The 14067-nt window shown below is 37.0% G+C and overlaps 1 protein-coding gene across 1 annotated transcript in view; it reads left to right on the top strand.

Annotated features, from left to right (window-relative positions):
- The window catches only part of CMIP (c-Maf inducing protein), a 363762-nt gene that overhangs the window by 247781 nt on the left and 101914 nt on the right, over window positions 1-14067 (top strand). The window contains 2 exon segments of the mRNA XM_053700697.1: window positions 3289-3351; window positions 4356-4436. Coding sequence (XP_053556672.1) covers window positions 3289-3351; window positions 4356-4436 — 144 coding nt within the window.

Genomic DNA, 14067 nt, shown 5'->3' on the forward strand with positions numbered 1-14067 from the left:
ACATGGGTAAAAAGTGTATTAATATTACAGTATTGGTTATGCAAAACTGGGAAATGAGTAATAAAGGGATTATCTATCTTTTAACCATAACGTTTTTCAAGTAGACTGTCCCTTTATGTCCAAGATGTTTATATCGTATTTGTAATAGCTTTTTTTTCTGTGCACTGTCCACTGCTGTTATAAATATATTCTGTATATCAGAGCAAACTTGCAAGGACTGGCATTCATTACTTTGTGAAGATAATTGACTAAATAAATATTTATACATAGGGATATTATCAGAACGCGTTTCTTGGCACAGTCTCAAATGTTGTATCCTGTATTTTCTGTACATTAAAAAAAAAATTTTTATTCTTTTTTTTCTTTTCTAAAAAAGAACATAAAATCTAAAGAATAGGTGTTTTAGATGAAAAAATTTTTCTTATTTTTTTCCCCAGGGGGTGAATTTAGAGTCCATTAGGAGACCTCTGGAAGTTATCCATAATGATCAATAAACAGTTTTTCTCTAGAGATGAGTAATCCACAAAGATGGTTGTTAGCTTTGAACTTATTTTTTTTTTTAAACTTTTTTTTAGTTTAATATCCCATTAATTTAAATATGATTTCTGTTGCTTAAAAACAGCTTATTGTTAAGTAAACTAGTCTCTTGCTGAGAAATATTGGTCCTTCTATTGCAACCAATAACCGCTGTCTTTATTTAATGGGAATAAGTTCCAATGGAATGTTTATAAGAGATGCCATAATGCAATATATTTTATTATTATTATTATTTCTCCTAGTCTTTTAAAATGTGTTTTTATAAATAAAAAAAATGGTTTGGAAGAAAATGTGTTTTTTTTTTTGTTTTTTTTAAATAAACTGTGTGCTGCATGGTCTGTGCCGATTTCATAGAACGTCTAAAACATTTTATCCCCTATTTGCCTCCAAAAATATGTCCTCTTCCAACCATTATGAGCAAACTGATACTGCTTTCAACAAGAAATAAACAGTCAGCCATCTGCCGAAGAAACAAAATATCCTGAATTGATCAAACTGGGAACAATACCAGATAAAAAAAAAAACCTAAATGGAATGATTAAACATTTTTTAATAGCACAATGCCAAAATAGTTTCAGAATATATTAAATTCTACATTTTCACAAAAATAAACATGCTCAGATTTTAGACAGTTATTTATTTGGTACAAAAAGTGTGTAATATAAGTGGGAACTATCTATCTTTAATTTGTGACCGATATTTTACTGTTTTGGATTTCTGTATGATACATTATTTTAATGTAGATTTAAAGGGACATGAAACCCAAATTTTCTTTTTTCATGATTCAGATAGAGAATACAATTTTAAACAACATTCCAAATGACTTGTATTATCTAATTTGCTTCATTATTTAGGTATCCTTTGTTGAAGAAATAGCAATACACATGGGTGAGCAAATCACCCGAGGCATCTAGGTGCAGCCACCAATCAGCAGCTACTGAGCCTATTTAGATATGCTGTTCAACAAAATATATAGAGAGAATGAAGTAAATTATATAGAAGTAAATTGGAAAGTTTTTTAAAATAGCATGCTCTTTCTAAATCTTGAAAGAAAAAAGTTGGGTTTCATGTTCCTTTAAAGGGACATAAAAGTGCAAAAATTAAATGCTATAATGTGTTGTTTGTATTTTAACCCCTGCAAAAACACATAGGTAAAGTCAACTCCAGAGCAGCAATATACTACTGGGATCTAGCTCAACACATCTGGTGAGCCACTGACAAGATCCAAATATATATGTAGCCACCAATCGCTTGCTAACTCCCAATTATGTACTGCTGCTCCTGAGCCTATTTATGTGTGTTTTCAACAGTGTACCAAGATAAAGCAAATTTGATAATAAAACAATTTGAAAACTCTTTTAAAACTGAATCTGAACTATTAAAATTTACCTTTGACTTTCATGTCCCTTTAATTCCTGTTTGTTTGATGATTTTAAAGAATATTCTAAGGTTGACATTATATGTTCTATTTAGTTTGATTATTTTATTTCAAAATAGCTTTCCTTATCTACTTCATGCCGGGGGGCAAGTGCTTAGATTTGAACACTTGCTAGGCTACTAGGCACACCCCCAGTCCGATTTTTCATTGCGCTTAAAGGAGAGGCTGTAGGATGCCATATAAGGTAGGATGTTCCATGCCATCCAAACATCGTTAAAGCCGAGCGCTGTTAGGACGGCATGGAACATCCTAACAGCATATAGAAGTTAATGTATGCTTTCAAATGGCTTAAACACATAGTCCTAGCCTAGTACACCCTATTCTGCTCTAGATTAGGATATAACCAATGATTAGAGCATACTCATGTATGCCTGCTTGTCATTGGCTCGGCAGCTGTATGTGCTCATTTGGAAGGGCACAGGAACACAACTTGCAGGGGTTAAATGCAAAGGAAGAGAAAGGAATTTGAGAAAAATTTAATTTTCTAACAAAACTAAAGCATTTTATTTTAACACTAGGATGTCCTCCTGAGTGAAAGTATTTACTGATCAAAACCAAGAAAGTTAATATTTTACACCTTCTGTACTTGCTAAAACAAGAAGAGTCCCGGGTTATTTGATTAAGAAAACGGTTCCTCCTTGATAATTTTATATGAGACAGTTATCTTCTGTGATTAAAGGGACAGTAAAAACCTTGAGATTTTTATATAAAATGTTTAGTTATGCATAATCAAGCCGCTTTAAGAAACTATTTTCATTATTTATTTCCCCCCCTTTTCATTTAATTTAGCTATGAAAAATTAGCCATTTTTGATCAGAACTTGAAATGCAGCCTGCTGATGTTTCAAGGCTAACTCTGCTACATTTATGTCCCTAATTGGATTTATCAGATAACTATTATAAAAAAACAAGCATTTTATACTTTCTTTTATTTATTAAACACTAAATAAATCTCCTACACCTCCCTCTAAAAACACAAACGTGCATCAGTACAGTGGTGCGTGCATTGGAAGAAAGATTTCAATATGGCAGTGCCCATAACTGGAGGGAGGCAGGACATAACCTTAATACTATGCTTATAAAATGTACTGTGTCCCTATAAATTATAAATGTTTAAAAATATATAATAATTTTGCCAGCTGATAAATTTATACATGAACATATTTTACAATAACTATTGGTAAAGGTAACTAAAGGGTTACATTTTGCTCTTTAACTTTAGAAGAACAAACGCTATTCATATAGAACTGTTCACTATTAGAGGATACTTTAGACCTTTTATTTGTGATTAATATATTGATTATTACTTTTCAGGCAATTGCTCCTCTTCTGGAAAATAACCATCCTCCACCTGACCTTTGTGAATTCTTCTGCAAGGTACTTAAAGGAATTTTTATTATAGAACATGTTTTGTTTTCAACAGACTCCATTAAATTCAGAGTCTTTATAAATGATGTTACTTTACTTGTAAAGAACCTTTTAAGACTAAACAGAGATGTTTTGGTGTCAGGAATGGGGTTTCAAGTGAGCAATGCTACTGGATTTGTGTACATTTACTTGACAAATAGATAGGGCGCATGTCTGTTTTTTGACAGTAAACGTTCCTAATTCATTCTGGCATAAAATGTTTCGGTAGAACACACAGTGGCATTTGAATATTGAATGTTAACATGCAGGTACAAATCCCCAAATCTGGAAATCCAAACTTATTCTGAAGTTTTTAATATTTTTTAAAAAAAATAAAATGATCAAACTTTACTATTTTCCCTGCCTGTAAGCCACAATCTTCTCTGCCTGTGTCTGTTTTTTTGTTGTTGTTTTTGTTTTGTGCTCCAAAATGCAAACAATAGTCTATTTATTTAAAACCATATATATTACCTTTCTGGATACAGTACTGTACTGTCTGGTACTATGTATACAAGAATATTAAACATGATATAAAACTACCTTTAGGTTGCATGTTTAAGCTGTATTATGACATTTTACAGAAGCAAATATTCCAAAATCCAAACTATTCCAAAATCCAAACCTTTTTCGCTCCCAAGCAGTTTGGATAACGTTTTTTTACCTGTATAATGTTTACATACAAGTGTATGTGAATCAACATTTTAATGTTTGTATTATATTGTGTTTCATATAGAGAAACAAGTACAGCTAAAATTTATTTTTAATAAATGTGTCAAAATATTTGCTAGTCTTTTAATGACATTTTCCTTCTCATGCAAAATTTTCTAGCTTCTTGTTTTCTATTTCTAAGATCCTCGGAGCAGACTAAATAGAATATGACATTTAATTAGTCATTGATGAAGTATTTGCACAATCAATATTTCTGCTGTTTTGGCACAGTGGTTTTATGCATTTTTCACTTCATTTCATTGCAGCACTGTAGAGAACGCCCTCGTTCCATGGTGGTTATTGAAGTATTCACTCCAGTTGTACAGCGAATTCTCAAACATAATATGGTTAGTTTATTTCTTTGCAATCTTCAGTACTGTAGCTAAGTATTAGTTATATCCATAAGGTTCTTAATAAATAACAGTTTCACCAAAGACGACATTACAGTACAATATCATACTATCTTCCCTCATGGTGGATTATCATGTGAAAGTCTTCATTTCCAGATGATTTCATAACCTTGATGTCATTTTAGATGAATTCAGCCAGTTTCCTATCCACCATATTATGTTAAATAGCTATAAAAGAAGTCTCACCTAGACCTCGAGGGGTTAGAATATGAGAGCCGAGGCTTATCACTGACTTACATGTAGCTCTGTAATTTTTCTTTTTTGATGTAATTCCCCATTAAATGAGTGTTGTGTTTTCATTAAATATAAGACTTCTGTTGTATCTGCATTATGTGACTTTGTTTCCAAGCATTATCTATTTGTTTTTTGAGACTCATTGATCAGCTCTTTTTAACCCCCTTTCTGCCTAATGACTCAACTCCTCCCTGGCAACAAAGGGGTTTGATTAAGGCAATAGTTATCGCTGGGGATTCTATGAGTCTGGGAAAATCTTTAGTTTTAATCTAGAACAGCTACACAATTTGTATCTGCCAAGCATTTTTCAATTTACTACTACAGATTTACAGACAAGTTTTCCACATTTCTTATTTTTACAACATTTTCTAACTCTCAAGTCTATGAAATACATATGCGGTTAAGAATTTTGGCAAAACAGGTAATGGTTTTGGCTTGAGTCCCTTTTACCCAGACAAATAAACATTTTTGAATATTTTATAGCTGTTAACAAAACCATCTCTATGTACTGTGCTTGGAAACCTGGCCTAAAGAATGCATATACTATAAGAAGGCAACAGCATTTCATATATACAGAATAAACCTATTCCCCTATTTCATATAGATAATGCACACACATCTCTGCAGAATGATTATGGATATCTCTGTGTGCTTAGGAGTTTTAAGTTTTGCTGTTCCTAAGCAGCCAGTAATTGGGAGGGTCATGTGACTACTATTGCTGATTGGCTGACAGGCCAAAACCTACTCTGAAATTAGACTTTATGTATGAGTTTAACCAATTTGCTTGTGATCAGCAATGCAAAAGTGACATACCCTAACAAAGTATTGTATATCATTTTTTTATGGGAATTTTCCTTTAATTCTTAATTCCATGGATTTGATGTTTCATGAAAAAATGGAAGCAACTACATATTGGTAACTTTAAAGGGACATAAAACACATTTCATCTTCCCATAAACTGTGTAAGGGAAATAAAGCAAGATTTTTAAACAATTTTAAAACATGTATTTTGCAACGCAGGGCTTAATTACTGCTATATGATATGGGTTTAATGTCCCTTTAAACTCAGAGACCTGGTTACCTCGATCTGGGTTATTCAATGTGGCAATTTTGAAGGGGTTGGGAGATAGGAGATGGAGGCGGATAATGGAACAAGTACAGCAGGAGAGAAGTGATGAAAAGAGGTGAGCAGAGAAGGAAAGGGGTGAATAAAGGAGGAAAGCGATCGTATAATGATAAGGAGGAAATAAGGTTGTAAAAATCAGTGAATCAATGTAGATGCTTGAAAATGTATCCAATAGAAGTTTGTTACCAAACTATTAAAGAAACATGATTGCTAGATTATTTTTACTAAAGGCTAATTGTCTTTTTCCTTGGCTAGTGTTTAATTTCTCTTGTTAAGTGTATCCAGTCCACGGATCACTTGTGGGATATTCTCCTTCCCAACAGGAAGTTGCAAGAGGATCACCCACAGCAGAGCTGCTATATAGCTCCTCCCCTAACTGTCATATCCAGTCATTCTCTTGCAAGCCTCAACCAAGATGGAGGTCGTAAGAGGAGTGTGGTGTTTTATACTTAGTTTATTCTTCAATCAAAAGTTTGTTATTTTTAAATTGTGCCGGAGTGTACTGTTTATCTCAGGCAGTATTTAGAAGAAGAATCTGCCTGCGTTTTCTATGATCTTAGCAGATGTAACTAAGATCCATGGCTGTTCTCACATATTCTAAGGAGTGAGGTAACTTCAGAGAGGGAATGGCGTGCAGGTTTTCCTGCAATAAGGTATGTGCAGTTAATATTTTTCTAGGGATGGAATTTGCTAGAAAATGCTGCTGATACCGAACTAATGTAAGTAAAGCCTTAAATGCAGTTATAGCGACTGGTATCAGGCTTATTAATAGAGATACATACTCTTTTATAAAAATGTAATATAAAACGTTTGCTGGCATGTTTAATCATTTTTATATGTATTTGGTGATAAAACTTATTGGGGCCTAGTTTTTTCCACATGGCTGGCTTGAATTTTGCCTAGTAACAGTTTCCTTAGGCTTTCCACTGTTGTAATATGAGTGGGAGGGGCCTTTTTTAGTGCTTTTCTGTGCAGCTAAAAATACTGACATTCAGCTTCCCTCTGCATGATCCAGGACATCTCTGGAGGGCTCAAAAGGCTTCAAAGTCGTTTTTGAGGGAGGTAAAAAGCCACAGTAGAGCTGTTGCAGTTGTTGTGACTGTTTGAAAAAAAAACAAAAAAAAAAAACAAAAAAAACGTTTTTGTCTTTTGTTATTCAGTTTTGGGTATTAAGGGGTTAATCATCCATTTGCAAGTGGGTGCAATGCTCTGCTAACTTGTTACATACACTGTAACATTTTTGTTAGTGTAACTGCCTTTTTTCACTGTTATTTCAAATTTTGACAAAATTTGTGTTTCTTAAAGTTGCAGTAACGTTTTTTTATATTGCTTGTAAACTTGTTTAAAGTGTTTTCCAAGCTTGCTAGTCTCATTGCTAGTCTTTTTAAACATGTCTGACACAGAGGAAACTACTTGTTCATTATGTTTGAAAGCCATGGTGGAGCCCCATAGGAGAATGTGTACTAAATGTATTGATTTCACCTTAAACAGTAAAGATCAGTCTTTAACTATAAAATAAATATCACCAGAAGATTCTGACGAGGGGGAAGTTATGCCGACTAACTCTCCCCACATGTCAGACCCTTCGCCTCCCGCTCAGGGGATGCACGCTAATATGGCGCCAATTACATTAGGGACGCCCATAGCGATTACCTTGCAGGACATGGCTGCAATCATGAATAATACCCTGTCAGAGGTATTATCCAGGTTGCCTGAATTAAGAGGCAAGCGCGATTGCTCTGGGGTTAGGAGAAATACAGAGCGCGCAGATGCTGTAAGGGCCATGTCTGATACTGCGTCACAATATGCAGATCATAAAGACGGAGAGCTTCAGTCTGTGGGTGACATCTGTGATTCGGGGAAACCTGATTCAGAGATTTCTAATTTTAAATTTAAGCTTTAGAACCTCCGTGTGTTGCTTGGGGAGGTATTAGCTGCTCTGAATGACTGTAACACAGTTGCAGTACCAGAGAAATTGTGTAGGCTGGATAACTACTATGCAGTACCGGTGTGTACTGATGTTTTTCCTATACCTAAAAGGCTTACAGAAAGTATTAGCAAGGAGTGGGATAGACCGGGGGTGCCTTTTTCCCCACCTCCTATATTTAGAAAAATGTTTCCAATAGACGCCACTACACAGGACTTATGGCAGACGGTCCCTAAGGTGGAGGGGGCAGTTTCTACTTTAGCAAAGCGTACTACTATCCCGGTTGAGGACAGTTGTGCTTTTTCAGATCCAATGGATAAAAAATTGGAGGGTTACCTTAAGAAAATATTCATTCAATAAGGTTTTATTTTACAGCCCCTTGTATGCATTGCGCCTGTCACGGCCGCGGCGGCATTCTGGTTTGAGGCCCTGGAAGAGGCCATCCATACAGCTCCATTGACTGAAATTATTGACAAGCTTAGAACACTTAAGCTAGCTAACTTATTTGTTTCTGATGCCATTGTTCATTTGACTAAACTAACGGCTAAGAATTCCGGATTCGCGTAGGGCGCTATGGCTTAAATCCTGGTCAGCTGACGTGACTTTGAAGTCTAAATTACTCAACATTCCTTTCAAGGGGCAGACCTTATTCGGGCCTGGTTTGAAGGAAATTATTGCTGACATTACTGGAGGTAAGGGTCACACCCTTCCTCAGGACAGGGCCAAAGCAAAGGCCAAACAGTCTAATTTTCGTGCCTTTCGAAATTTCAAGGCAGGTGCAGCATCAACTTCCTCCGCTTCAAAACAAGAGGGAACTTTTGCTCAATCTAAGCAGGCCTGGAAACCTAACCAGTCCTGGAACAAAGGCAAGCAGGCCAGAAAGCCTGCTGCTGCCTCTAAGACAGCATGAAGGAACGGCCCCCTATCCGGCGACGGATCTAGTAGGGGACAGACTTTCTCTCTTCGCCCAGGCGTGGGCAAGAGATGTTCAGGATCCCTGGGCGTTGGACATCATATCTCAGGAATATCTTCTGGACTTCAAAGCTTCCCCTCCACAAGGGAGATTTCATCTTTCAAGGTCATCTGCAAATCAGATAAAGAAAGAGGCATTCCTACGCTGTGTGCAAGACCTCCTAGTTATGGGAGTGATCCATCCAGTTCCGCGGACGGAACAAGGACAGGGTTTTTATTCAAATCTGTTTGTGGTTCCCAAAAAAGAGGGAACCTTCAGACCAATTTTGGATCTAAAGATCTTAAACAAATTCCTCAGAGTTCCATCTTTCAAAATGGAAACTATTCGGACCATCCTACCCATGATCCAAGAAGGTCAGTACATGACCACAGTGGACTTAAAGGATGCCTACCTTCACATACCGATTCACAAAGATCATCATCGGTTTCTAAGGTTTGCCTTTCTAGACAGGCATTACCAATTTGTAGCTCTTCCCTTCGGGTTGGCTACAGCCCCGAGAATCTTTACATAGGTTCTGGGCTCACTTCTGGCGGTTCTAAGACCGCGAGGCATAGCGGTGGCTCTGTATCTAGATGACATCCTGATACAGGCATCAAGCTTTCAAGTTGCCAAGTCTCATACAGAGATAGTTCTGGCATTTCTGAGGTCGCACGGGTGGAAAGTGAACGAGGAAAAGAGTTGTCTATCCCCACTCACAAGAGTCTCCTTAGGGACTCTTATAGATTCTGTAGAAATGAAAATTTACCTGACGGAGTCCAGGTTATCAAAACTTCTAAATGCTTGCCGTGTTCTTCACTCCATTCCGCGCCCTTCGGTAGCTCAGTGTATGGAGGTAATCGGCTTAATGGTAGCGGCATATGGACATAGTGCCATTTGCGCGCCTTCATCTCAGACCGCTGCAATTATGCATGCTGAGTCAGTGGAATGGGGATTACACAGATTTGTCCCCTCTGCTAAATCTGGATCAAGAGACCAGAGATTCTCTTCTCTGGTGGTTGTCTCGGGTACACCTGTCCAAGGGTATGACCTTTCGCAGGCCAGATTGGACAATTGTAACAACAGATGCCAGCCTTCTAGGTTGGGGTGCAGTCTGAAATTCCCTGAAGGCACAGGGATCGTGGACTCAGGAGGAGAAACTCCTTCCAATAAATATTCTGGAGTTAAGAGCGATATTCAATGCTCTTCTGGCTTGGCCTCAGTTAGCAACACTGAGGTTCATCAGATTTCAGTCGGACAACATCACGACTGTGGCTTACATCAACCATCAAGGGGGAACCAGGAGTTCCCTAGAGATGTTAGAAGTCTCAAAAATAATTCACTGGGTAGAGTACCACTCTTGCCACCTGTCAGCAATCCATATCCCAGGCGTGGAGAACTGGGAGGCGGATTTTCTAAGTCATCAGACTTTCCATCCGGGTTAGTGGGAACTCCATCCGGAGGTGTTTGCTCAGTTGATTCATCGTTGGGGCAAACCAGAGTTGGATCTCATGGCGTCTCGCCAGAACGCCAAGCTTCCTTGTTACGGATCCAGGTCCAGGGACCCAGAAGCGACGCTGATAGATGCGCTAGCAGCGCCTTGGTTCTTCAACCTGGCTTATGTGTTTCCACCGTTTCCTCTGCTCCCTCAACTGATTGCCAAAATCAAACAGGAGAAAGCATCAGTGATTCTAATAGCACCTGCGTGGCCACGCAGGACTTGGTATGCAGACCTAGTGGACATGTCATCCTTTCCACCATGGACTCTGCCTCTAAGACAGGACCTTCTGATACAAGGTCCTTTCAATCATCCAAATCTAATTTCTCTGAGACTGACTGCATGGAGATTGAACGCTTGATTCTATCAAAGTGTGGCTTCTCCGAGTCAGTGATTGATACTTTAATACAGGCACGAAAGCCTGTTACCAGGAAAATCTACCACAAGATATGGAGTAAATATCTTTATTGGTGTGAATCCAAGACTTACTCATGGAGTAAAGTTAGGATTCCTAGAATATTGTCTTTTCTCCAAGAGGGATTGGACAAAGGATTATCAGCTAGTTCCTTAAAGGGACAGATTTCTGCTCTGTCTATTCTTTTGCACAAGCGTCTGGCAGAGGTTCCAGACGTCCAGGCATTTTGCCAGGCTTTGGTTAGATTTAAGCCTGTGTTTAAACCTGTTGCTCCCCCGTGGAGCTTAAACTTGGTTCTTAAGGTTCTTCAAGGAGTTCCGTTTGAACCCCTTCATTCCATTGATATTAAACTTTTATCTTGGAAAGTTCTGTTTTTGATGGCTATTTCCTCGGCTAGGAGAGTCTCTGAGCTATCTGCCTTACAATGTAATTCTCCCTATCTGATTTTTCATGCAGATAAGGAAGTTCTGCGTACCAAACCTGGGTTTTTACCTAAGGTAGTTTCTAACAAGAATATCAAGCAAGAGATTGTTGTTCCATCATTGTGCCCTAATCCTTCTTCAAAGAAGGAACGTCTTTTACATAATCTGGACGTAGTCCGTGCCTTGAAGTTTTACTTACAAGCTACTAAGGATTTTCGTCAAACATCTTTCCTGTTTGTCGTTTACTCTGGACAGAGGAGAGGTCAAAAAGCTTCGGCAACCTCTTTCCTTTTGGCTTCGGAGCGTAATAAGCCTATCCTATGAGACTGCTGGACAGCAGCCCCCTGAAAGGATTAACGCTCATTCTACTAGAGCTGTGGCTTCCACCTGGGCCTTCAAAAATGAGGCCTCTGTTGAACAGATTTGCAAGGCTGCGACTTGGTCTTTGCGTCACACTTTTTCAAAATTTTACAAATTTGATACTTTTGCTTCTTCGGAGGCTGTGTTTGGGAGAAAGGTTCTTCAGGCAGTGGTTCCTTCCGCTTAATTCTGCCTTGTCCCTCCCATCATCCGTGTACTTTAGCTTTGGTATTGGTATCCCACAAGTAATGGATTATCCGTGGACTGGATACACTTAACAAGAGAAAACATAATTTATGCTTACCTGATAAATTTATTTCTCTTGTAGTGTATCCAGTCCACGGCCCGCCCTGTCCTTTTAAGGCAGGTCTAAATTTTAATTAAACTACAGTCACCACTGCACCCTATGGTTTCTCCTTTCTCTGTTTGTTTTCTGTCGAATGACTGGATATGACAGTTAGGGGAGCAGCTATATAGCAGCTCTGCTGTGGGTGATCCTCTTGCAACTTCCTGTTGGGAAGGAGAATATCCCACAAGTAATGGATGATCCGTGAACTGGATACACTACAAGAGAAATAAATGTATCAGGTAAGCATAAATTATGTTTTTTCAGTGGGCCAAATCCTAAATTTAGGCTATCATAATCGTAAAACACCAGGCATCCAAATAGATTTTTAAAGGGGCATTAAATACTTTGATATTGTAATATAAAATGTTTAACTATATGCAGTATACACATTTATAGCGTATTTGCAATTAATTATTTTGTCAATTTTTCCTGTAATTTAATTCTGAAAAATTACCCATTTATAGCTCTCCCTAATTGGTCTTAGCAGAGAAGGAAACCTAAGTTACAATATGGCGACACTCATGGGTTATTGAACACTAACATTTTTAATATCAATATTTAAACAACCAAAATAATTTAAAGGGACAGTAAAGTCAAAATTAAGCTTAAATTGACGGTATAGACTATGAAATTTTAAACAACTTCAAAATTTACTTATTTTATCAAACTTGGCTCTCTTTCAATCCTTTGTTAATGTGTAATCCTAGGTGAACTCAGGAGGGTGCATGTGTATCTAGACTTAATGGCAGCAGTGCTTACAACATTGTTTATTGCAGTGTTATAGATAGTAGCAAACAAAGCTGCTAAAGATACGTGCACGCTCCTTAGATCCTATCAGCCTACCTAGGTTGTTTAAAATTGCATACGCTAACTGAATCAGTTAATGTTTAATTATTACTTTACTATCTCTTTAAGCAATATCTGCATATTATTTTTAGGCTAATCTTTGCTTTGGTGTGCAATTGAATTTAACACCTGACCAATACTTGATTTTTTTCTGACATAAAATTAGTTATATAGAGTATATACAATGGCTAGGGATTGGTGTTGGGTTATCCAAGCTGGTATTACTTTAAAAGGGTCATTAAATTCAAAAACATTTATTATTTTGTTTGCCCACTTTACCTGGAATGTAATTCTGAAAATAATTACTTTATTGTAAAATTTTGATACTAAAATAAAAAGAGATATACATGAGTATTTTAAAGTGCAACTTATATAGCTGGGGAATTATGAGCTGTGCATTAAAATCAGAGACAGAATTATCTCCTTTGCCCAAATTCCAATTATTCAAGGGTATCAAATGACTTGCAGATGTTCTGGATCTCTTTTTCCGGCTTGGATACCTCTTTCTACCTGCTGGTGGAGGTGGGAAAACACCTGCAGGTGCAGGTAATATTGTGTGTCAATTATTTGTCATGTTCCATGTAATAGATACATAGTTATGTGTTTTAGACACAAAATGTGTGAAATTGATATTATTAAACAAATGTCAGATTTCTGGTTGTGCCAGTCTTGAGCAACATATCATGTATGTACATAATCTGATTTTGTGTTGTTTTTTTTATGAGAATAATAATTTATAATAATAATAACGATAAGCTTGTGGTGTTTAGTTTCCTGGTACAATCCCTGAGGGAATGGGGTTTAACATTAAATCAGTTGTAATTGTACCCACATTTTTTCTTTCATGATTCAGATCATTCTTGTGATTTTAAACAACTTTCAAACTTTCTAATTTGCTTTGTTATCTTGATATTATTGTTGAAATTGATACCTAGGTAGACACAGGAGCTGCTGATTGGTGACTACATATGCCTCTTGTCATTGGCTTTCAGCTAGTTCCCAGTAGTGCATTGCTGCTTCTTCCACAAAGGATACCAAGAGAATGGAACAAATTAGTTAATAGAAGTAAATTAGAAAGTTGTTTAAAATTGTATTCTCTATCTGAATCATGAAAGAACAATTTTGGGTTTTGTTTTCATTTAAGGGGATATGTAACATAATTTATTTACTTAATATTCTTAGTTTCTATATGCAGTCTATTGTATTCTGATACAGTCTACTATTTAATGTGCATTTGGACACAAAAGGGCTGTATATTAGATCAACACCTAAATATATATAAAAGATCATTAACAGTAAAATAACTATTGGCTATTAGGTCACACTGCCTGCAAGACACTCCTGCATACTACTCGGTGATTACTAATAACATAACAATAGAGGAAACATTGTTTAAGTATAACATTTAAAGAAGAATATTTTTCACAAATACAGAGACCACA

The sequence above is a fragment of the Bombina bombina genome, chromosome 1 (assembly GCF_027579735.1).
Source record: "Bombina bombina isolate aBomBom1 chromosome 1, aBomBom1.pri, whole genome shotgun sequence".
NCBI classification, from domain to species: Eukaryota; Metazoa; Chordata; class Amphibia; order Anura; family Bombinatoridae; genus Bombina; species Bombina bombina.